Source organism: Mercenaria mercenaria, chromosome 15 (assembly GCF_021730395.1).
Source record: "Mercenaria mercenaria strain notata chromosome 15, MADL_Memer_1, whole genome shotgun sequence".
Lineage (NCBI taxonomy): Eukaryota > Metazoa > Mollusca > Bivalvia > Venerida > Veneridae > Mercenaria > Mercenaria mercenaria.
Window position 1 is genome coordinate 18,900,147 of NC_069375.1, and position 27,227 is coordinate 18,927,373.

Genomic DNA, 27,227 nt, shown 5'->3' on the forward strand with positions numbered 1-27,227 from the left:
TCGGATATAAAATTTGGATAACAAACTTACATTATGAACGTCATGGTTAAGTTTTCACATTTAACAGCAAAACAGAGATACCAGCTTACATTTGATGTGATGAGGTTGCATTCTGTGCTTTCTGAAGCCATAGGTTACCACATCATAGAGCAGTTAACATCTTCAGAGAAACTGGCATGTCCTAGAAAACAGTACTTACTTTTCTGCCCGGTAGGTCTTCATCCTCTGAATCATCTGTTAATGTAATCTCACTAAATGTGGAGGTCTCTGTTATCGTTGTGTCTTCTCCAATATCATTGGTCAATGTACCTGAGGCTAACTTGGGCTGGTTCGACACTGAGGTCGCCACTTCTGTCTGCCACGTTTGTGGCTGAGAACCTGGTTATAAATGTATAAAAAGTATAATTTGTTCATCTGGATTCAACAGCACACCAAAAAAAGTCATGTTTTACTATGCAGTCTTCCATTCATTTCTGTTCAGCTCTAGAAAATTTGGTTAGTTTGCAGACAATAGACTCAGTTGTGCTTTAGAAGACTGAAGATCCATCAAACCCTTTGTCTGATACTCAGAGGTAACTCATCTCTTCAGTCAGTGACTGTAGGCAATGTGTTCAGGTAACTAAGATATAGTGTGACATAAAATGTTTAGTTAGCATGCTTCCATGTTGTTATTGTTCGGTTTCATGCCACACAGACACTATCATATCATATGGTGACTTTTCAGATTTTGAAGGTGGAGAAAGACCCAGGTGTCCCTTTGTGCAGTTTATTCAGGCATAGGCAGGCATTTGGATAGAACCTTTCCTAACATAGAATTCTACATCCCATGTGAAGTTTTGATCCCACAGCATTGAGGGGCATGTGATCTGGTGAGGGACCTTCTCCACTCGGCTACGGAGACCCCACTTACTGGCAGGCTCTTTCTACTACTTTGTCTGATCTACCCCAAAACTATTTGCAGATATTAGAGGAATTCCAGTAATATCATATCATATCAAACCAAAACAATATAGTTTACGTAATTTAAGTACTTTTTTAATAGTATGTTCAGTAATGCATAACTGTATACCTGGAAGATTTGTTTTAAAGACTTTGAAGTCATCGTTGGCTGCCGTTACCCGATCATATCGAGACAAAAATTCTTCCTCCCGGTCCCTACGTGAAGCATCATCGTTCCATCTTACAGTAGGACGTGAAGTAGCACCATCTATAAAATAAGGTATAAAATTTAATAATATTTTTTTAATATTCAGATTTTGTTTTGTATTTATAATAGTTTGTGTGATATTAAAATACAACCAATATAAGCCAGTCCTTTTATTTGATCCACTTCTTGCCTTTGGATTTTTTTTAGCATTCACTGATGTTCTCTACAAAGTCTGAAAATTTCCACAAACTTGATATAAGTAGATGTTTTATTCTGGACATAACATGAGGTACCGTAACCACATAAAGTAATCAAACAAGCTGCTCGTACCAGATACTGTACTGTTACTACATAATGTAATAAATCGAACTGTTTGTACCAGAAACTTCACCGTTAACACACAAATTAATAAAACACAAGTTGCTCCTACCAGAAACTACACTGTATTCATTCCAGTTGTATCCATGATTTCAATACTTTAATCAGGACCTGGCTAGATGTATATCAGAATATGATATTTAGTGACCAATAACTATTTGAGCCGCGCCATGAGAAAACCAACATAGTGGGTTTGCGACCAGCATGGATCCAGACCAGCCTGCGCATCCGTGCAGTCTGGTCAGGATCCATGCTGTTCGCTATTAGTTTCTCTAATTCCATTAGGCTTTGAAAGCGAACAGCATGGATCCTGACCAGACTGCGCGGATGCGCAGGGTGGTCTGGATCCATGCTGGTCGCAAACCCACTATGTTGGTTTTCTCATGGCACGGCTCATTTGTATTTATTAACCCTTACCCTGCTAAATTTCTATAATGAACTTGTCGATCTTTCGATTTGGACAGTACCAGTAACTGCTAAAATTGGTGCTTATCTGATTGAATGGCAAACAGTGCAGATCTTGACCAGACTGCAAGGATGTGCAGGCTGATCATGATCTACACTGGTTGCAAAGGCAGCATCTATTGTTTTCAGCATGATAGGGTTAACATTGAAATACAACAAGTTGAAATGGCCTATAAATTTTAGAGAAAATAATTTGAAACACAAGTAATTGGGTGGAAGTCTACCAGAATTACACCATAAACAGCACTTAATTATTCAAATTTAGAGCAATATCACACTGGTTTTGACTTCAGCAAACATTACTGTTTGAAACGTTATTAAACTGTCTACCCGTTGAAGTACTGCGTGTCATTATTACACGTATACCCCCCTCATTTATGATGTTTATTCTACTGGGAATATTTTTAGCCTTATTGACTTTATACACATTATGTTTATTATATTGACTTTTCAACATTTGTCCACCCACAAATTCATAAAGCGAGATCTCTTTATATGAAATAAATTTTAATGACTTTCCATAAAATAAATGAAACGAGATTTTGAGTTGCATAAACAAACTAAATCATAAAAGTGCTAGACCTTTTGTAGCTCGCAGATATAAATCATAAATCCTCTCCCAGAGTAAATAATGTTTAAATGTCTCCTTGGAATACCAGCTGCTTAAGAATAGAAGTTTCTAAACAATATGGAAAATGACATACTTAAATTCATATATAAGATAAATTCAAGTTTGGAAAGGGGTGGGTGGGGGGCAGGTGCCCCTCCCTGCATTATTTCATCACAGGCAAGTGATTGCAAGTCAGTGACCTTAACCACTCAGCCACAGAGGCCCCCTTTCCTGTACAAAATATACATAACAGGCCTGGCTGTGAACATACAAAAGCTTAACAATTTTTCAGTCCATCTGGCATATGAATGAGTACCTTTACTGAACAACCGATAATTGCAACAGACCATTAACAACTGACATTACTGCTTAAAGTTGCTTCAGAAAATAACAACTGATGTAACTGCTGAAAATTGCTACATACAACAACTGTCACTACTGCTGAAATTTGTTTCACAAAGTAAGTGATGTTACTGGGGAAAACTGCTACATACAACAACAGGCATTACTGCTGTTACTGATTCTATAGTTACAATGTTCTTGCATGTTTAAAAAACCAAAAAATTTGTGCCAATGATTTCTCTGACATTAATAAGCATATAAATAAAGGACATTTTACAAAAACTTGTTGTAATCACACTTTGTAAGTAGCCGTATTTCTTGAACATTCTCCCTGAAAAAATCTGAAAATGGACTTATCTTAAAAAAAACCTGACAGTTTGTCTAGATCTACTTACTTTCATTTTTATTTGTACTTGAGGCTTGAGCTTGTATTTTTCTTGCTTCTTCCTTTAATCTATTTTGTAAAGTTGCCGCAGTGTCTTTGATAGCCTGAATTCTGTCTGCACGACTTCGCGGTAATCCGTCATTCTGTCTGTTCCTATCACTTAAATAATGCTCTTTGTTATTCATACTTCCGTAAGCCCCGGCTAGCGATGGGGGCTCCTCATTCAACTTTGCTTGTAAGGCTTGTGAAAACTTATTCGTAACTCCGCCAATATCAAAAGTAAAATCACCGAAAGTTCTAATATTTGACGACTCATTGTCAACTCTAGGTTGCGAGTTCGTATTAGTTTTATTCACTTTTAACACTTCTTTATTACTAAATGTCTGTCTTGTATTACTAGGAGCATCCACATTCATTTTAGTCCTGGAAAAGATAAACAAACCCATTAAAGACCCCAAATAAATTACTAATAATTTAGAAGAACATGGCAGTTTAGCAGATACATATATCACCACATCTTTTATTTATATTTCATATCAAAGAAGATAGGCTTATCTCTGAGAGCTGTCGTCTCATTTTAAATGGACCATCATGTGTTTAACTTCTGTAAAAACACCTCTGGATAACAGAACACCTTACTATACCAGTGCCACAACCTCTGTACAACTTACAAAATTCCTTTTCCAGTTTTAATACACATTTTTCTACCCCATTAAATTAATGCTTTTTATGTCATAAAACTTTGTTAAACTATTAGATCATACAAAGTGACATGCTCAAAAGACATAAATTTGCCAAGAAATTAATACCTGTTAAAAATGTTTACATTTCCATCAAATAATAAATAAATAAAACAGCCTTTATTGATGGGTTTTCAATGAATATCAGGTAACAGTATGTGCACTGTTTTTATGATTTCTACATAGGTAAACACCCATAAAAAATTGTTTGATAAACACTTTTTACAGCTTATACCAATGCTAAATGAATCTACACTATTCTATGTAAACATACGCTGCATAACAAATTTCAATATTTATTCAAGGGTCAAAATTTTAGAACCTTTTAACTTCCAAACCGTAAGATATCATAGTGATTAGAATATATGGTTCAAGTATTATACATAACTCATAAATCTCTAATCTGCTTTCTATAATAGGACAGTCTTGACTGGGAACTCAAGGGCTTTTTATCAATTAATATGAAATAAAACACAGACTTTGTTTAAAAGTTAAATCCTTTTTTTATTAATTTATGTGACTTGCATGAAAATAAAATATTTACTGCAAGATATTTATCAAGAGGTCCTTGAACATGATTTAGAAGCAACTTATTTTTGTTTAACTTAATAAAAAGGAGTTCTTTAGTCGCAAAATACCTCAAGTCCTGAATTTCACGTATTGTGAATGTTCAAGAATGTCATAAAGTGAATAACAAAACTATTTCTAAACTTTATTACGGAAACCGTTGTTTCCCTGGAAGATCAAAATTTATTGTCCACAAATGAGCACCATACATTCTATTTTTTACCATTGGTGATAAATAGTGTATAGAAGCAGAATTATGGAAATAAATATATCCACAAGTAATTTTCATTATGTCAAGGTCAAAGCATGCATGAAGAAACATCATGTGCAGTTAGATGTCCCACTTAAAACTAGTTCTTCTAAAAGGAGTGCAGTACAACTTATAAATGAAAACCACATAAAAGTTTTCTCTTTATATTTACATTCGCCTCATTCTTTTCCATTGAAAATTATGATGTTCATTTCGTATGAACAGTAAAAGGAAAGGCACGAAAGTTACGTAAACGCTGCTTAGCGGTAACATGCCGCTGTTTTGATGATGTCCGCGTATAGTCAGGAAGAACATTCCTTACCGTATATGACGTCACAGTTTTTCTGTCTAGTGAATAGAATGGCCGAGAAGCTAATTTTAATGTTGAATGCAACAAATTGAGTGCAATTTACAATTTAATCTTCTTTACAAATGGAAAGGAAATATAATATAAATATAAGAAATGAAACTTTTTTTTTTCGAAGTTCATGCGAAACGACAGAACTGGATCGGCAAATTAAACATGAATCGCTTAATTAACACATAATCTTATGAGGTGTGTAAAATAATCTCATTCCAGTAAGAAATCAGCTGTATTTTTTACCACGATCATGTTTCCGACTTTATTACTGGATCAGTTCAGGTGAATGAATATCATTTGGTGAAAGTTTGCTTTTTTCATCAAACATTAAAAGTGGCATTTTCCACTAAACTTCAAAGTGGTGGGGGAGGGGAGACGGGGGTCAATGGGGAGATATTCAACTTGGATTAGTTCATATGAATAACTGTAATTTAATGAAAGTTTGCTTTTTGGTCATTAAACATGGCGGGGGAGTGGAAAAGGGGTCAATGGGCTGGGGGGGGGGGATATTCCACTTGCAGATTTAATAACATTGAATGTTGCAACATATTTAGAAAGTGTTTGTACCGTTTTATGTTACAGTTATTATATGTGAATTGTATAAACAACTACTCAAGAACTGAAAGTTATTATTATTGTTCAGTTGACGTTACTTGATATATGCCTTAAATTCTCATTTAATATGCGATTTTTATGCCTACATGCCTAATAAAGCATCAGGCTTGTAGATTTATGTAGTTCTGTTTCATTTCTTATGTAAAATGGTATAAATATCAAATACTTTATAGCTGTACTAGTCCCTTATTATACATTTCTTGATTAAAAAGTTTTTGTAAGACCGAAAATGTGTAACTTAACAATACAGATGACGAAACTAAAGCAGAACTTTTATTGTTTGTATTTAAAATGTCAGGACATCATTTCTTTTAGCAGACATAAAAACCCTGTTTACCCTGTACCCTGTTTAAACGATCTAAATTGACCAAAAAAAGTATATTTTATGTCTGAAATGTAATTCTAAGATACTCTAAACACCTGCTTCAAAATTTATCAGGAAATGTTCCTTTTGAAACCCTTTCACCTATTAAACTAGAGTTACTATATGTATTTATTTTGTCGGGTTTAACATCGCACTGTCACAATTATAGGTCATATGGTGACTTTCCAGTTTTGGTGCTGGAGGAAGGTCCTAGGTGCCTCTCTGTGCATTATTTCATCATGAGCGGGCATCTGGGAAGAACCATCAACCTTCTGTAAGCCAGCTGGATAGCAGAGATACTATAAAATGACTATGAGAGAAACTTACCTTCTAGGAGAGCCATTAGGTGTATTATCATCAGAACCATCTCCTGTTATAGTGGAGCTACTGTCACTGATTTCCATATCCTCGTCCTCATGATTCTCCTTGTTCTCAGGATCAGAACCCTGTAACATTTAAATCTACAGTATAACCTCTATTAAAAGACACACTCTTAACATTCTCTCCCTATCTCTTTACACAGGTAGATATTTTCTTTCTAACCCCTGGCAGAAATAGCAGTCTTTATGCAGCAGATGCTCTACACAGTTTTACACAATTTGCTATGTTTATAGGAGAGATCGCCCTGACGTCATGCATCAACACCTGTTTATCTGGTGGTGGGCAAAACAAATATTTTTACATCGTTTGTGTATGGGATCGAAATTTTTAATTTTTAATAACTTTTTCGTTCATTTATTGATTTTAAAAATTCAAAAAGTTTTGAAATGCTTACGATTTTCATATTTTCTTATTTAAATATCTTTTGAAAATGAATAACTGTTTTGAATGACATATGACTTTAATAGCGGCGTAGCGATGCTTCAAACTTTTAGAAAAAACACTGTAAGTTAAGCGTTCATAATTAATTCATTTTATTTCGAAATAATAATTAAAAGTTATCAATAAATTGCTTGTTTTATATCCTTTCCATTGATCAAAAATTATTGATATCATTTGTGTTTTAAGAAAGTTTAAGCCGTTAGAAAAACATCACTGTTAACAAAAAAACATGGACGCTCGGCGTTTGCCCACCCGATCTTTGTCTTATCAGTTCTAAAAATAGAATACACAACGGATTTGTATACAAACACGATCTCTCCTATAGATAGTGAGGACACCAAATGGATTGTTGACAAATTTACACCTAAAGAATGATAGAAATCTATCTCACAATCTGTATATTGTCTACTTTCTAACAGGCAAATAGCAATAAATTTTATTTAAACCAACTTGTAAGAATTAAATATCCAACATGAAGAGAGGTTGTCAACAAATTTATGCAGCCACTTAACTTGATTAGTGCAATTAAACAGACATATTAAACTGCATCTCTTATAAACAGAGTGCCATGTAGATTTTGATATTACCGTATTTACCATAACTGCCAGCCTTCCTACTATAAAAACAGGCAGACTTTCTCAAGGTCTTTTTATTTCATGCGTGTCTTATCAAGTTGCTCTTATTTCAAAATAATTATATGAGCCGTGCCATGGGAAAACCAACATAGTGGCTTTGCGACCAGCATGGATCCAGACCAGTCTGCGCATCCGCGCAGTCTGGTCAGGATCCATGCTGTTCGCTTTCAAAGCCTATTGCAATTAAAGAAACCGATAGTGAACAGCATGGATCCTGACCAGACTGCGCGGATGCGCAGGCTGGTCTGGATCCATGCTGGTTGCAAAGCCACAATGTTGGTTTTCCCATGGCACGGCTCATTTAAGCTTGGTGTTATGAGATTTAAGCCAGAAAAGTAGTACAAATTATGATTCTGATAAAATGGAAGAAAAGACCCACTTTCTATTAAACTGTGATGACAATTCTAAATTGTGTAACTCTTGATTTGATGTGGAAAGTTGGCAGGTAGGCAGCTACACTTACGAGAAATCTTGCTCTATCAGTATGGTATGGATGATGTTTTGGCAAATCACTCAGTGATATTCCTTGCATTGACTCGAAATTCTGGCGCTGTCGATTTTTCTCTTTCTTTCCTACTGCAGCTGAGGTTTGTGAGACATGTTTCTGTTTGTTATACAGTTCCTCCAGTTGACGTTTACGAGCTTCTTCTTCCTCTTTCATACGAATTTCTTCCTCCTTCTTTTGCCGTACCCGCTCAGCTTTCTGTCTTTGCATGTATTTACGTATCTGTTCTTGATCATAATGTCGCTGTTTGGCACATGGCTGTTGTTGACTTTCAATTTCTATTTAACAAAAAATCATTTTTGTAAGGAATTATTTCAAATTTAATGGAAAACGAAAGAGTGTGTTTTTTAACTGTCTATAGTCTCACACTAGCACACTTTGTTAACTAATTGGTAAATACCTGTCATAGTTCCTATCAAAATAAAAATCATGAAAACAGCATGAATGTAGAGTCAGTGTACCTGGTTTTGCATACTTTTTACACACTTCTTGAAATAAACTGAAATATTTGTAAGCAATTTATTATTTTGCATTTTCAGGCAGATCTTTCAAAGAATAGATACATGGCTCTTTATTTATGCACTAGGTTATTCTTCATGTGATAACTGCCCACCACTGGTAGCTCTCCTGGTCCCTTGATTTCACCAGTTTAAATTTCTCTTGGCAAGTATTTCATTACCAGAAACGGAAAACTCTTTGGTGTGCGAAACTGTGAACTGTGCGAAACCGGGTACACTTACTCTGTTTGTCTTTAAGATATTACATTAACAACTTATTTATACTTTGAATGCATTGATCAAGAATTTATTGTGATACATCATTCAAACACAGAAATATTATATATTTTCCATTTTGTCTTTAGTAACAATTCAGTGTGTGTTTAATCAATCTCTGTTTCATGTAACTATGTTTCTAAATATCAGCTAAACAAAGAAATGTATGTTGTACTTCAATAAACAAATCAATTAATAATAACTGACCATAAATAAACTTGCTACATCTTCAAATTCTATGAAGAAGAGACAAGTGGCATTATCTGGTAATAGACCCCTCTTTGGAATGCAGTGTGTAATCCCCAACCACCAGTCCTGAAAGTGTCTTATCTTTATATTTAATTATAACATTCAGAAGGGTTATTAGATTAACCTAAGTTTCATCTCCCTTCGTTATTTTTCTTCATACCGTAAATAGAGGGGGCTATAATCTGATATTGCCGACAAAGCTATTTTGAGACCTGGAATACCTGTAGTTTTTGGAGCTTTTCGTTTCACAGGAGCTTTCCATTTCTTTTCTCTTTCGCTTGACCTTGTGCGACTTTCTTCAATATCAAGGTGAAGGTCACTGTAAACTTTCCGTGCCTCTTCTGACAGGGCCTTGTGATGCTGAATCTCTGCAGCAGTGGCGCTGCCAACACCACCACGGAGATAATCCTCCCCACCTTGTGTCTCTGGGCGCTCCTCGGTCAGACTGCCTACCTCATTATGATAGAAGTCTGAAATTAAGATTGTTAATAATATCTGAATATTGTCAAAATGTTTTTCTTTTTCGAGGCTATAAACATAAGCAACTTCAACACTAAAGAAAACTGGCATTATTAAAAGCAAAAAAGTCACAGAGAGGCACCCATTCTGAAGAAGTTCATGTTGGTTTGTTTTTCAATGCACTGTTTACAACTAGATACTGGTTATATGCAAAATTCATATCAGGCAGTAGTGAAGACTGAACCTAATTTGGATTTCAGAGACAATGAATATCCTGTATCTCCTAACTAAAATACTATCTTTGCTGTTATCTTGTCAAGACATGTTATTTTAGTTTTGCATTATGATCCAACGCATCTGAGTACACAAGCAATGGGGTAACCATTTTGTTTAACCTTTAGCCTGCTGGCGCCAATTTTAAGTGATTCTGCCTTGGTGACCAGTGCAGACCTAGGTCAGTCTGCACGGATCATGGTCTGCACTGTTTGCTATTCAGTCAGTAAATTTTCAGTGAACACCCCTTTGAATAAAAGTGGTACTGCCCAATGATGAACCAGTCCATTTTAGAAATTTAGCAGGGTAAAAGTTAACCAAAATCCATATCAGATGTGGAATATCGTGTCAGTATGCGATGTCTCTTGACCAACATAAATGCTGTATTCTTGAAGGAATAATATTTCATAACTGCTAATTTTACCTTATCCCATACTTACATCAAAGCAGTACTTTCTGTCATAAATTTACGGCTTTATTTCTAAATCATGCCGCGTATTACCTTCATTAAAATGATACCTTACTTCATCATGCCATAAACAGAGATCTAAACCATTAGCTTAACTTTAATCAAATATTCAAAGCCTTATTTATGCCTCCTTCCAAGCAAAAAATCTGTTTGAAGCAACTTATGCATTATAATGCTCAATTATTTTCCCATATACAAAAAAAGAGATTTGACATTTGAAAGCAATATTCATCATTGCTAACTGGGTTCAAGCACCAATTCAACCATCTGATTGATCTGCATCTAAGTACAAAATAGAAATATCTAATTAATCAGTCAGATATTTATATAACAGCAAAAATTATTCAATGGTTCAAATTATTGTATTTTGTTCGCAAACTTTGCAGTAAAAAAATGAAGGTTGTATCAGCAATCTATTAGGCAGACAGGTGAAAATAGATTATATAATTAGTTAGCTACAAAATGATAGATATCATCAAAATTATTATCTCTAGATTTTTATACAAAATCTTTCACTAATTTGTTGATATTTGAAAAGGTTACAACCAGGAACTAACACTATAATTTGTGTGATTTTGTCATTTGACACTTTAATACTATGTTCTAATGTTGTTATTAAACAACAAGCTTGTTCTTGTAAGTACATATTTTAATAGTAGTTATTACTGCATGATTCAACATGTCATCCAAAGCTAATGCCACTGAGTACAGTTTCCTTCAACTGCTCAAATTGAGCAGCTTGTCAGGTTTTAAGATATGAGCCGTGCTATGAGAAAACCAACATAGTGGCTTTGCGACCAGCATGGATCCAGACCAGCCTGCGCATCCGCGCAGTCTGGTCAGGCTCCATGCTGTTCGCTTTTAAAGCCTATTGGAATTGGAGAAACTGTTAGCGAACAGCATGGATCCTGACCAGACTGCACGGATGCGCAGGCTGGTCTGGATCCATGCTGGTCGCATACCCATTATGTTGGTTTTCCCATGGCACGGCTCATATACTGACACAATCTGGTGATATTCTTGCTTTTTCAGATAAGAAGATAATATAGTGCCCCTCTAGGCATTATTTCGGGCACAGACTGCCACCCTGGGAAAACCACCAACTTTTCGGAAACCATCCTAATGGTTTCTACAAATGATAACCTGAACAGGACCTGACCTGATAATCTGAACAGGACCCGACCCAGAAGAGGAGGGGGCAAAAAGATTCTATGTCAACAACCATAGCCGAAATCACCCTAAATTTGAGCAAGTCATGAAACAGCTACAAATAACAGTTGCAGGAAATAAAATTCAACTTAAGACTTTAAAACTGTACAAAAAAGTTTCAAACTGAAAGCAGTTAAAGGCAATTAAGATTACTTTAAAAGAGGAGATAAGCACTACTTCATATACAACTGGAAGCAATGTCTAAATCAAACAAAAAATGAAGATCATAGTTTTTAGATTTTTTTTCTTTAAAGATTTTCATACTTTACTACTTTGAGGATTAATAGCCTAAATAGATTTGCACATAAATACATTTAAAGTTCTTTTACAAATATTTTCCAATAGATCAATTTGTAAATTCATATTTAAAAAGGCACTACGTCTTGAATATTAATAGGACATTTGCTTATTGCCATAACACTTGTATTACCTGCTGAGAAAAAAAAAATGGTAAAAATATTGACAGAATTAATGCATCTGTTGACAAACCTTACATTTCCTTTGAAGTTTCAATGACTAATATAAGCCTTTTAAGTTCACTTGAATGCTATCTATGGTAGGTTAAATTTTTATTATATACTCTAGTGATCATGTGCAGGTCTATGATTACCCTCTCTGCACAGTCAATAGGAATAGGATATGCATTTTCTTCTGAAGAAATGGAACAGATATTAATATTGCCCAAACAGATCATCTGACATTTCAAAAAACCATAAAAAATATTGTGTTTCATGTAAAACGTCCTAAAAATAGGGTTACATTAATATACATTTCTGCCACTTCCACTCCTGTTTTGCAGCTAGTTTGCTTTTTAGGTAGTCCAGCACAAAACACCTTAAAATCTACCATATCCAGCAAAAAATAGCATAGCAAGTGAACGATATGGTTTGTTGCATTAGTTGAATCACTCTTATTTTGCCTTATTTTCTGGACTTATTTTAAATACAAAAACCTATTTTCATTCATATGTAGCACAACTTTTATGTTTAGATTTTGGATGATCTCATTCTAAAATAGGATTAACTTTCAGAAGTCCCATCCATCATTTTTTTTTTCAAAGAAACAAAAAGTATATCCAAACTTCTCAAATTTTAAAGAAAATAAATACTGAACTACTCCAACATATTTGCTTTCATGACAGGAAAGTATAATGTGTAATGATTTAAGATCAAGGTAAAACAAGACAGCCAAACTGGCACAATATCCACCTGTCACAGCAAAGTTCCATTTTTTCAATTTCAAAACACCTACTGAGAGGACTTGTTGTAAATTTTCTCAATCTCCACTCATTCAAGGGTTATAACACCAGACTGGCAGGCAATCATACTTGGCCAAGATAATATGCCAATAATCATCTGAAGTTTCCTGAACATGGGATAAGAACTGCTTAAATTAATCAGAAGATGCAGTCAATTTTATAAATTTTAAATAATTCAAGGACCATAACTGAAGATTGACAGGAACTTTCCATCTGGTTATCACAATAATTGACCCATACACATTCTGACTAAGTTTTCTGAACATGGGATAAGAACTATTACAGTTAACAGAGAAGGCAGCAAATTTTTGCACAATCTTTAGACAGACATGAGCTGCTGGTGCACTCTTCTTGGAAAAGGGGCATTTTAAATTGGTACCGAGCATGCCAAAAACCAAAATATACTAAATAGGATGACCGAAGAGAATACTGTTGTAACTATATATAAGTAAGGAGCAATATAAAATTGTGTTGCACCAAGCCTGTATGTATTTCAGCAGGTACTCGAGTGGTACCATAAAATACCATTCACAGTAACCAGAGTATACCAAACAAACCACTAAAAAGCACTATTTCACAGTATTTATATATGTAATTTGGTTTTTACTATGAAACATGACTAGAGTAAATTCCACTCTGAATATAATCTTCAGTAAATATGTACAGTCCTCCTTTCATTACAACAAGCCAAACAAACATTTAATGGCCTGTAAGTAATATGACCTTGATTTTTACCAATCATGAAAGATTGATGACACTACATTTTTCAAATCCATTACGGTACACAATCTCTCTTGATTTAAACAAACTTGTTAATCATTATCTTTAGTATTTGAAAATGGACAAAATATAGCTGTCAAGTATGCAATTTCGAAATGGAGTAATGTCCTCTTGTACAAGTTATTGCATCTCCAATGCCATTACATTTTTCTTCACTGGCACACCTCTGCTTTAACATCAAGTTAATTTTAATAGGAAGTAAAAACGAAGTTATTCATTGAGTTCTGGACAGTATATACTGACAAAAATGTTCTTGCAGTCTGTAAAGTATGTAGAACTGTATTGTCTACTGTGATAGTCACACAGTAAAAATGAGACACAAACTAGATTTTTTATAGTGTGCTTTATATCACACTTTAACATTTCAGCTTAATTAACTTGAAATTAAGTTTAAACATATTTCATAAATTTGCCATAGGTTTAAAAAATTATATATCATATGGTTATACACTTTCAATGGCTCTTGATTTTTTGTATCTTTAACTTAATTACAAGTTGTCCACTCAACTATTGAAATTAACAAGAACTTTGTGGCAAAATTTTCTTTCAAAATACACAGTAATTTGAACTTAACTCAGGCTGGTTAGGCACGGGTGTACATGTAATGTTTATGACTGGACATATAGGGCAGTAGTCTATGACTAAACCACTATAATCTCATTCCCTGTCATTATGAACAGTTACTCTGTTATCTATGACCTTTACTGCCCTGGGCAGGTAGTGATTATATACACCAATACCTTTAATAACTCTAATTTCTGGTTCATTAAGCATGTCTTACTTTGTTATTTAATATTGCAATGAAATATTTTTCACCTTACCTACTCTAGTATAGCATTATTTTTATGTGTGAAATACGTATTCTAGTTTTTAAAAAAAAATATTGTTTTGTTGTTTTTTTTTTTTTGCATTTCAGTAAATGACCATTTGAAATTATTTGCCCAGACTTTAAATTTTGGCAATATTATTCAATTTAGCTGCACAAAATTGAAGAATTTCCTTAGAATTCAAGGCGGTGTCTTGAACTCTGGACTTGGTATATGTATGATTTCTCTTTTTTTTTATTTGACATTTACCTATGTTCTCCTTGCTTCTACTTGGTTTCTTTTTCATAGGACCCAGTTCTCTCAATACAAGCTCCTGGCCAGCTCTCCATGATGACGTGGTAATTATTTCTGCAACATAAAAACAATTATGCTCCTGAGTGTTCACTGTGTAAGCAGTTCTAAAAAGTCTGGGCCATCTAGGTTTATAATTTCAAACATTTTCCAATATTATGATCAATTTTTTAAGGTTAATAAACCAATAATATATGAGCTGCATCATGAGAAAACCAACATAGTGCATTTGGGACCAGCATGGATCCAGACCAGCCTGCGTGGGTCAGGATCCATGCTGTTCACTAACGGTTTCTTTAATTGCAATAGGCTTTGAAAGTGAATAGCATGGATCCTGACCAGACTGCGCGGATGCGCAGGCTGGCCTGGATCCATGCTGGTCGCAAACGCACTATGTTGGTTTTCTCATGGCGTGGCTCATACGTAAGTCATAATCATTAACCTGCTTCTATTGTCAATGTCACAGCATTAATGTACTATCTATCAAAGGTACGAAAGCGTGAAATTTACAAGTCAATGAAGACCGCGGCTGATTAATTAATAAAGATTTCATCAATAAATATAATGAACTAGGCTGTGGGAATTCTCAGCTCAGCAAAATGAAATATAGTTGTGTTCATGATATTATTGATATAAGGAAAAAGTACATTCAACTGTATTAGCATTCATTCTTGAAAGAAACTCTCAAGCTTTTAGATTTAAATACCACCATTTCTTTTCACAATCTGACATATTACCCAAGGCTAAATCACTGTTTCTTTTTAAAACACAGTAAAATACCTTTACATTAAAGGTACTAACCTCCAGATGGTATGGAAAAAAAAAATCTTTTTAAGGTATCAGAAAATTATTGCTATATTTCTTAAGATTATAAGCTATTGAAACATATCAGAAGTACTTGTTTTACTAATTTTTCCATTCAAATCGTTTGTAACAGGGTATCGGAGGAAAACTACCTTAATCTTAAACTTTATATGCAGCAACTGTTAAGTGTAAATTCCTCCATGGTGTATTGGTCAAGATCATAGGAAAGCGTTTATTGCTGCAGTGACCTGGGTTAGATTCCAGACCCAGGCGTGTTTTTTTCTTGACTTGGCATCTTTATGATAGTTTAGAAACAAAAACTCATGTTCTAATGTTCATAATTTGACAAAAGTTCAATTTTAAAGAAAGATAATATTTAGTAAAACTCTTGATGTCAGTGCCTTTAACCTGTTTTTTTTTCAGTTTGGTTGAAAAACTGCAATATATGGATTTTTTTTTTCTTCTATAAGCACTTTCAGAACTGTTTTCCTCAATACAGAAATGTTAAAATTCTTAGAACACACAGACAAAATCTCTGACTGACTATAACACAAATTTCAAAATCTGGAAAATCCCAGCCAGTGAAGTATAAAATAACAACTTACCTTTATTTTTGGGTTGTGGCTGTTGTTTGGCAGGTTTTCTACTAGGGGCAATAACTCTTGTTACCTTCTTAGTTTTTCCTTCTTCTTCTACACTTAACCAAGCTGAAAAAACAACTAAAGTTAAGAGCCCAAGACAAGAAATAGTTATCTTTATAAAAAGAAGTTAAGAAGTTTTAGAATTTTGTTACTTTTAGCGTTCAACACTGTATTTCAATAGTATTTCGGTTATGTAACATTTGTCAGTTAATCTAATCAGGGTTCAGTACTTAATGTTGTCTGCCAGTAACTGCCAACTTCTCCACATGAATTTGAGGTGGAGAATGAATTGATTTCACAAACTATATGTTAGAGGAATGAAGCTTGAGCTATTACACAGGTTTAAGGTATAAGAAAAATGTTAATGAAATAATTAAAAGATATTTAATAATAGGACAGTCTCTTCTAGAATAAATTCATTGGCATTTACTTCATTTTTCTCATGTTTTATAAATTTCATCCCCATCACTAGACTTAAATAAAATTTCCTTCTCATTTCTTGTACTGATGCTTCTTTAAATGTTGGAACTGGGTAAACAGTTCAGCATATCTAAGAACAAACTATGGCATTTTACTGTTTCAGAGCGAAACAAGAGCTGTCGCTAATGGTGACAAATGCCCCCCGCAGCGCCTTGACCTTTGACCTGATGACCTTGACCTTTGACCTGGTGACACAAACATCAATAGGGGTCATGTACTCAATAAGTACTATCAGCATGTGAAGTTTGAAGGTCCTGGGTGCAGTGGTTCGCGAGTAGAGTGCCTTCAGGCAAGAAGTTAACGCTGTGACGAACAAACGAACGGACAGTTGAAAACTAATATGCCTCTCTTCGGGGGCATAAAAATTATATGCAACAGTCAAATGCTCATTTTCTTATTTGCCAAGTAATTTAAATTATATGCCCTAAGAATCTTTACATGGGGACAGCATTTTGGCAAGTGTCAGCATCAAAGGTTATATAAAACTACATGTATATTTTACTCTTCATGCAAACTCTGAACCCGAGCTCGAGGTCTTTTACTTGAAGCAAATTTTTGAGTATATTTAACAATCAATCAAGAGGTCAAAAGTTTTATCTATAGACAAGGCAAATTAAAGGCTGTTACATCTGTTTAATTTTGTTGAAAAAATACAATGAAAACTCATATCAAACGAAGAAATTGCCACAAACATCGTAAGTATATATCAGATACATGTAGTTATACTTACTACCAAGAGGTTCTATTCTCTTGTCCTGTACTTTGATGCTCACTTGACGTTTTTTGTCTTTGCGACCACCATCTTGAGCCTTGGATCCTTTGTTTTCTACTATTCTGTATTTAACTTCAGCTTCACTAAACCCTGTAATATCATTTTGAGCAAACCAGTTGATAAAATGGTCATAATGACACACTATAATTATGCAAAAGCTTTAAGGGAACACACATCCAAACACCAGGTAGGTTTACTTCATTTTTTTTTATTCATATGTAAATAGATAAACCAATATGTTATCATTTCAGTTAAATGACACAAAAAAATATCATAATATTCATGCACCTCATAACCAAAACTGAAAATATGTAAAGAGAATTGACCATATGATACCAACAATAATGTTACCTAAAAGATAAAATCAGGGTCAAAATATTCAGCCTTTCACTCTTAACATTTTACATTAAACTGTACATTAGGAATACAGTAACTGACACTAATTTTCTGTGTATTATCAATTTTTAGCTCTTTTACCACAAAGGTGACTTCATAATTTTTATAAAGTGTTGAATATGAGTGTCTTCAAGTACTGAATGATCTTAGTACCTTTATAAGATGGTGCAGCTGGACCAGCAGCTATTTTACGAACTTTTGCCGTCTTTTCTGAACCTTCAATAAGATCCTGTGATTTGTGCACGATGGGCTCGCTGGCATCATGAAGGAGACGATGTGAGGGGGCGGCAGACTCTGCTGGATCCCCTCCAGCAGCACCAATCAAGTCTTCATTGTTTTCTGAAATATAATATCAGAACCATTGTAACAAACAATAATTTTAACCTAAAAAGTTGCTAAATTTCTAAAATGGACTTATCCATCATTCAATAATGGGCAGAACTACTTATTATTCAAAGGGGTGTGCAGGTTTATCTTGGTCTACACTGGTCGCAAAGGCAAAATCAATTGCCCCCAGAAGGCTGAAGGTTAAAGTGTAACTAAAACCCAGCTCTCTGATCCACAAAATTCATGAAGCTCATGTAAGAAACATATAGTGAGTACTACAACCAAAACAGCCATTTTAAAACCTATTTTTCCCCCTTTGATTTTGAGTCACAATGACACAGTTCAAGCCACAAGGTGACTGTCAAAATCTTATTATGGAGAACAGCCCAAGGAGCGCTTCCTAACCATTCCAGGCATTGCCTGGCCCCTAGGTGGAACCACAAATCTTCCACGATAAAGCTGGATTACTTTCTCATATGACGACCACAGCAGGGCTCAAGTCTACAAAGGGGCAAGTGACTGCAAGTCAGCTACTTTAAAACTTCAGTTCCCGTGCTTCCTTTATCAAAAACTAATGATGTCATGTTTAAAATATTCCATGAAGTATTAGCTGTTTATTAAGATATTTGATTTACCAGGGGATGGAAAACAATGCAAGATACTCAAGTAAATGCACTCTGCAAATCTGTCACAAAATTAGGTTTTAATTTCATATGGCGGTCTAAATTTTCAAGAGGGTGTCCAAAATCACAAATTGGAACTAATTTGTTTAATGAGCTATTAACCAAGTTATAATATGCATAGACCCATGAAACATTTCCAAATCAATCGCCAAAAGTTTATCCTATTGAATCTCTCAACATTTGAAAATATTAAGACACTAGATGTTTATAAACAGTCATAATTGAGCCGTGCCATGAGAAAACCAACATAGAGGGTGTGCGACCAGCATGGATCCAGACCAGCCTGCGCATAGAGGGTATGCGACCAGCATGGATCCAGACCAGCCTGTGCATCCACGCAGTCTGGTCAGGATCCATGCTGTTCGCTTTTAAAGCCTACTGCAATTAGAGAAACCATTAGCGAACAGCACTGATCCTGACCAGACTGCGCAGATGCGCAGGCTGGTCTGGATCCATGCTGGTCGCAAACCCACTATGTTGATTTTCTCATGGCATGGCTTATATATCCGCTGCAATAATCAAGCTAACAGTATCTAAAATTTAATCTTTGGTGAACAGTTTATAAACTTCAGTCTAAACCCTTTTGGAGAACTGTTTACCAGCAGCTCAGTCTAAAACTCTTCAGAGAAATCTTTTTGCATTAATATAGCATGTGAATTGTAAAACCAGTAATTCAGTTTAATAAGTCCCTTTAGAAAGCCTTTTTTTCTAATATACAGGATGTGACATTGTAAAATTAGCAGTTTATAAGTCTTAAACTCTTTGAAGACCTTTTTTCTAGCTTATAGCACATGACTTGTAACACCAGCAGTCCAGTCTAAAACCCTTTCGGGAAAGCTTTTTTCTAATACATCTTATGAATGTGAACTGCAAAACCATCAGTTCTGGCCATAACTCCATTAAAACTGAACTCTAAATTCCAGCATGTAAATTATATAAGAACAGCCTTGTTAGCAATACTAACTATATTTCAACAAAACATGTGTGGACAGAACAAGAGTAAATTTATTTACAGGATGGCAATATAACTAGAGCTGTCAGTTGACAGCACGCTCAACTATTCTCAGTGCTTGATAGTATAATATAAGCAATGAGTAAAACTTTAACATTACAATAAGCATATTCTAAGTCGAAAAGGGGCCATAATTCAGTCAAAATGCTTGATAGAGTTGCCTCCTCCTTTTTACAGACTGAGGTCATGATGGTAAACAAGTAAGCAAAATATGAAAGCAATATATCAATGGACTTTGAAAATATTTGGGGTGGTACGCAAACTTTAACAACCGTGTGACATTCACGCTAACGCTAACACTCATGCTAACGCTCACGACGACGCTGGGGCGAGTAAGATAGCTCTGTTATTCTTCAAATAGTCGAGCTTAAAACAAAAGTCAAGTACCACATTGTAAAGCAACATTAAAACTTCAGCTTTGGCTATAAAATTTACATTGTAGTCTATCAGGATGTTCACTGCCCACACTCGTCATTCAATTCCGCACTGGACGATTTGATATTAAATGTTGGAAGGAATGAAGACATTTCATTGACTGTGTCTGATAATGATCTTGTTTATCAAGTAAGCAACTTTTCATCAAGAAAGTACTCACATCAAATTCAATTAAGTAAAGAGATAATACAAAAATAGAAAACTGAAATTGATTGAATTCTGTGCTAAAGGATTGCCCGTGAACTGCTGACTGGCAAAAAAATACATTTACCAAATGTGCCACACCATGAGAAAACCAGCATAGTACATTTGCAACCAGCATGGATCCAGACCAGCCTGTGCATCTGCGCAGTCTGGTCTGGATCAATGCAGGTCGCAAATGCACTATGTTGGTTTTCTCGTGGTGCGGCTCAATTTTACCAAATTACATTAACAATAGCTCCTATCAAACTAGATTGTCTGCGTAATGATGCTGTGTCCTTTTTTCACACTTTTGATTGACAAACTATACATAAAACTGGTATGCATGAACAAATGTTTCACAGAAATCAATGAAAATGATACAAAACATTTGTTTATCAATAAAGTTTTAAATATTTTATTCAACTATTTCATTTGCAAGGCAAATGTCCTAATATAGAACAGGACATCATGAACTGTCATTACTGAGTTGAATATATGGTCGGTGAAAATACGCAGGTTGCAATTAACATTTTTGTAGAATTTCATGTTTCTATATCTCTATGTCTAAGCATGCCACATAAAAGTGTGACACACAGAATGGAAGAATATGATGTAGAGAAAGAAACTATCTTCCACTAATAGTTTGCCTCTGCTTGGGCAGTATATAACCAATCCTAAGGTTAATTACATATGCAGTGCATTGAGAAACAACAGTGGTTTGGACGCATGGATCCAGACGACTGCGCGGATGCGCAGTCTGGTCTGGATCCATGCTGGTCGCAAACCCACTATGTTGGTTTTCTCATGGCACAGCTCATATATAGTTCACAAAAATGTAAGTCTTTAAATATCTGAAAGTGTTTTGATCTTTAATAGATCAAGGTCAATGTCTTATGACCATAAATATACTATGTAGGACGACTCCATTCATACATCAAATATTTATTACATTAATATATAGTACTAGACAAATACTATAATATATTTTACGTGATCTTGAATAAACAATTGGCACTTTACTATAATGCCTTTGTTTATAGCTACATTAGTCTTTCTTATAATTATCTACAAAAATTCGTCATTTCTAACTCAAATAAAAAAAGATGAATATGATCTTAAATAGCTCAACAAACTTTCACAACAAAACAAAATGGTTCCTTACAGGACATGCTTATTTGACTTGAATGTGAAGAAATCTGTGAGTCTACAGAAAACAAAGTGACACAGAAAGCACGTGTACTAATAAGCTTTGATAATGTGGCAGCTGAGTCCAATAAGTCGAGGGGTTTCAAAGATAATCCGTCACAGATCAATTGTAAAGCAATTATTGGATTTACCTGTATTGGAAAATAAACAGTGTTGACTGTATTGAGGTCAACTGCCACATTATCAAAGTTTATTAGTACAGGCTTGCGAGGGGGGGGGAGATCCTTTTTCAGGCAACCTTGTATGAATCCTCAATATAAATCTTCAATTTCTTGCCAAATTTTTTAATATAATATGGAAACTGGAATCAATGCCAAAAAGCTAAATTTCCAGGAAAGTCAAAACTGGTGTTGAATGATGTCTTTAAAACTACTAACATAACTGTAGTGTAAGGTTTGACATGGTACATCCATATGTTAGTTAAACAGAAGCTATGTATCAACTGTACAGCCTTCTTCGATCTGTTTCATTGTAACAACTTTCTCATTTTTCTTCTTAGATTTACCTTATGTTTTTGCTTGACTGAATGTAAGAGCATGTGCACTGACCTTTGCCATTATTTACATTTTGGAGGACTCGTGCTAGGATATTATTCTCATTTATAAAAGTATAACTGTACTATTACCACATTTATAAATTAAGCCCTTCAAACTGCCTTTCATCTTATGGTATAATCTACAGGACATTTCATATGTTTGACAGTGATTTTCACGCCAAATTTAATCGTTCCTAAAGACGCCACCATCTTGCTACTTAATATGTAAACCGGCAACAAAAACCTTTAACACCACAGGATATATAGGTATGTCAACAAAATAGGGAAGTTCTCAAGTGTTCCCCACAAGATTAGCCATATCTTAAATGGTTAATAAAATGCCATATGGCCAAATAAAATGAAAATTACAAACTCATTATATGAGTATAATGACCGCAAATAGTATAAGTACATTACACTTATACAGTGTACAGTCAATGCACGATTGACTTTGTGAAGTTCTAATTTAACACTGTCTTACAAGCTGTTTTCAGAACGGTCTACTCAAATTATAAAATGAGCCGTGCCATGAGAAAACCAACATAGTGGGTATGCGACCAGCAAGGATCCGCGCAGTCTGGTCAGGATCCATGCTGTTCGCTTTCAAAGCCTATTACAATTAGAGAAACCGTTAGCGAACAGCATGGATCCTGACCAGACTGCGCGGATGCGCAGGCTGGTCTGGATCCATGCTGGTCGCACACCCACTATGTTGGTTTTCCCATGGCACGGCTCAAATAAGGTATTAATGAAGAAAGCAGAAATTATAAAATAAGGTATTAACCTTTAGCATGCTAGATAAATTGTCGTCTGCTGGAAATGTCATCTGCTAAAATTGTAAAGTTCATTCAATTTGCTCCAAAATTGGAAGAAATATTGTCAGAGTAGCAAACAGCTTGGAACCTGATCAGACGCCGATTAAATCGGCGTCTGATCTGGTTCCAAGCTGTTTGCAAAGGCTGTTAAATTCGCCTGCAGCAGGCTAAGGGTTAATGAAGAAAGCAGAGTGAACTTGAGTCACACAACACCACTGAAGTTAAAGCTATGGAATCTGTAGGTTCCAAGTGAATATGGGCACCAGCACAGGATTGTCCCAGAAGCACTCAGTATTAAAGCAAGACTATTTGCTTTCAAAGAATTTGTCAAGCCCCGTTTGAAAAACTATATCTGTACCTCAGAACAAGACTCAGCAGGATTTTACTTATATATATAATCAATAAAAACTTTGTGACAGTACAACATTGAAATGTTTACCAAATTTTGACATATAGTTTACAATACTGACCTCGAGACTGACTGGAAGACTTGCTCTGCTGTTTACGAATAGTCTCCTTGATCTTTGCCAACCCATCTGAAAATAAACACAATTACCCATTGGTCAGAATGAAAGTCAAAAGTTAAGCAAGTTACATATCTCTGGAGGCATGTTACCCATAAACTTTCTGAACCTGAAATTTCCTTTATAAGCCATGGTAATGCAACACACTTAGGCCCTTACAGTCAGATTATGGTAGGATTTTCAGGTTCTTGTGATATCTGCAGAGGTTCTCAGCCTCTACAGAGTTAGCAAGTTTTTTCTATTGAATTTACCTAATGACCTAGTTTTGACCCCAGACCCAGTGATGAAACTGTGTGAGATTCTCAAAAAAATTCATTGAGGTTGGACCAAAATTATGACTGTCTACTATTGTGATGACAATCAAACTGCCTAAAATGGACAACAGACACTGGAAAAATCATGAAAATCTAGTAGAAAAATCGCTGAAATGTACAACTGAAAGGAAAACCTTTTGAAGATAAATCAATAAACTAACAAAAAAAAATCTGAAAATTTAAAATGTTCCTATAACCATCCTTGCAGTTCTTTGTAATGGTGTATTATATCTATTAATTTTTCCAGACTAAATCTCTATTTATCAACACAAAATTATCACTGAAAAACAAACAGTTTTAAATTAATCAGAATATTGGACCTTGCCTTTTATCATGACCATCAGACTATCTATAAATTATTGATTTCATTTACATGTGGAATAAATATATATTATAGATGACTGGCAGGAGTTAAGGGACTTGACATTATTAAATACCAGGTGCTGTAATAAAACAGCTCTGAAAAGCACTTTAAATAATTTATACCATGATATAAAACTTTCATTTTTTTGTATTGTATGTTCTCTTATAAAAAAGGTCCTGCAATTAAACATTGACCCAGTTTTTGTGATTATATGATTCAATAGAAATTCTGTTAAATGGTTTAAAAAGATTCATTGAATTTATAAATACACTTCAAAAGTATGCTGTTGAAATTTTACTCAAATATGACATAACTTATCATCGTATTACACCACTTTTGACATTGACAAAAGCTTCAATATAATATATAAATATTTACGTCAAAAACATTTGAACAAAAAAATTCAATGATGTCTTTTAAGAGGCGGATTTTCAATTTTCATTTCATTGTGGTTGTATACTAAGCATTTAGTGTCTTGTAGGTATAGACAGATAACCCTTTATTTATAATAGATCACATTATGTTTGTAAAGGCATCCATTCTTACTTTATTCTGCATAATTACACCATTTCTAACACTTAGTTCGGTACCTTCCAATTATAAATATATAAATTATGCACTTTTCTAACAATAACGCCTATTCAAGTCAAGAAGTATAAATAATTATACAATTTTATAGTAATGACACTCAACATACAAGAGTGGCAAAGTCATAGGAAATGCCTGTCACAGCAAATTAATTGTAATATAATTTTTCTCTAATAATTCTATTTGCATAAAGAACTTAGGATAATGAACCCTGAAGATACTTGTCTGATCATGAACTGGCTGGTTCTTTTAACCTTTAGCCTGCTGGTGGCAAGTGATTCTGCCTTCGCGACCAGTGCAGACCAGGCGCAACCTGCATATCTGTGCAGGCTGATCACGGTCTGCACTGTTCGCTATTCAGTCAGTATAAAATTTTCAGTGTACACCTCTTCAAATAATAAATTGTATTGCCCATATTGTATGATGGACCAGTCCATTAGGCTAAGGGTTAATAGTAATTAATACTATTCCATACGTCTGCCCAACTATAACAAAAGTGCATTTTGTTTTGCTTTTTTCCATCTGTATTACTGAAGTTTATGTCACAATGAATTATCTCATTAGTATGTTGTATATACAGCATTATAAAACAAGAGGGCCAAGACAGCCCTAGGTCGCTCACCTGAGAAACATACAATAACAGTGTAAACATGTTTGACCTAGTGATTTCATGGAAACAAATATTCTGGCCAATTTGATTAAGATAGGACCAAAAATGTGGTCTCTTAAGTTTAAACAAGTGTTTTCTTTAATATGACCTAGTGACCTAGTTTTTGACCCCAGATAACCCATATTCAAACTTGACCTAGACATCATCAAGCCAATCATGATTCTGACCAAATTTCATGAAGATCAATTGAAAAATACAGCCTCTATGCATACACAAGGTTTTTCTTTGATTTGACCTAGTGACCTACTTTACAACTCCAGATGACCCATATTCGCATTCAACCTAGACATCATCAAGCCAATCATGATTCTGACCAAATTTTTTGAAGATCTATTGATAAATACAGCTTCTATTGCATACCCAATGTTTTTCTTTGATTTGACCTAGTGACCTACTTTTTGACTCTACAGGTCTAGATTTCATCAAGGCTATCATTCTGAAAAAATTTCATGAAGACCAACTTAAAAATACTGCCGCTATCACATACACAATGTTTTTCTTTGATTTGACCTTGTGACCTAGTTTCTGACCTCAGATGACCCATATTCGAACCTGACCTAGACTTCATCAAGGAAATCATTCTGACCAAATTTTATGAAGATCAATTGAAAAATACAGCCTCTATTGCATACACAAGGTTTTTCTTTGATTTGACCTAGTGACCTACTTTTTGACCCCAGATGACCCATATTCAAACTCGACCTAGCAATCATTCTGTCCAAATTTCATGAAGATCAATTGAAAACTACAGCCTCTATCGCATACACAAGGTTTTTCTTTCTATCGTATACATATCTCGAGGTTTTTCTTTGATTTGACTTAGTGACCTAGTTTTTGACCCCAGATGACCCATATTCAAAACGGACCTAGAATTCATCAAGGCAATCATTCTGACCAAATTTCATGAGGAAAAATACAGCCTCTATCGCATACACAAGCTAAATGTTGACAGACGACAGACAGACGACAGACATTGAGCGATCACAATTAATAACTCACCGGAGCATTGCTCAGGTGAGCTAAAAATCAACATAAAATTGACTGCATAAAAGTAATCAATGTATAGTGCTTAATGTTTTGTTTGTTTGTTTTGGGTTTAACGCCATTTTTCAACAGTATTTCAGTCATGTAACGGTGGGCAGTTAACCTAACCAGTGTTCCTGGATTCTGTACCAGTACAAACCTGTTCTCCGCAAGTAACTGCCAACTTCCCCACATGAATCAGAGGTGGAGGACTAATGATTTCAGACACAATGTCGTTTATCAAATAGTTACGGAGAACATGCGCCCTGCCTGAGGATCGAACTCGCAATCCCACGATCTGTAGACCGACGCTCTTACCTACTGAGCTAAGCAGGCGGGTGCTTAATGTTTTGAGTTTCAATTCAAACACACAATATACAAAATGATAAAACTGCAGGCTTAACACAACCATCAAGGGAAAATTTGAAACAAGTAAAATGTTTGTTTATTATAGTATCACCCCTACTGAAATGGCCAGCCATGTTGGCTAATGTAATTTTGTTTGTGTCGAGTTTCACATTGTTTTTCAACATTATTTCAGTTATGTAAAAGCGGGCAGTTAACCAAACCGGTGTTCCTGGATTTCAGTACAAACCAGGTTCTCTGCAAGTAACTGCCAAGTTCCCAACATGAATCAGAGGATGAGAATGAATGATTTCAGACACAATGTCTTTCATCAAA

The 27,227-nt window shown here is 34.9% G+C and overlaps 1 protein-coding gene across 2 annotated transcripts in view; it reads right to left on the reverse strand.

Moving 5' to 3' along the window:
• The window catches only part of LOC128548943 (centrosome-associated protein 350-like), a 111,133-nt gene that overhangs the window by 22,700 nt on the left and 61,206 nt on the right, over positions 1 to 27,227 (reverse strand). For both annotated transcript variants that reach the window (XM_053524693.1, XM_053524694.1), the window contains 11 exons: positions 23,534 to 23,599; positions 18,021 to 18,206; positions 17,430 to 17,561; positions 16,184 to 16,285; positions 14,733 to 14,831; positions 9,430 to 9,678; positions 8,145 to 8,464; positions 6,552 to 6,670; positions 3,338 to 3,750; positions 1,070 to 1,207; positions 200 to 378 (listed from right to left, as the gene is read on the reverse strand). In XM_053524693.1, the coding sequence (XP_053380668.1) occupies positions 200 to 378; positions 1,070 to 1,207; positions 3,338 to 3,750; positions 6,552 to 6,670; positions 8,145 to 8,464; positions 9,430 to 9,678; positions 14,733 to 14,831; positions 16,184 to 16,285; positions 17,430 to 17,561; positions 18,021 to 18,206; positions 23,534 to 23,599 (2,003 nt within the window). The remainder of the gene's footprint in view (positions 1 to 199; positions 379 to 1,069; positions 1,208 to 3,337; positions 3,751 to 6,551; positions 6,671 to 8,144; positions 8,465 to 9,429; positions 9,679 to 14,732; positions 14,832 to 16,183; positions 16,286 to 17,429; positions 17,562 to 18,020; positions 18,207 to 23,533; positions 23,600 to 27,227) is intronic.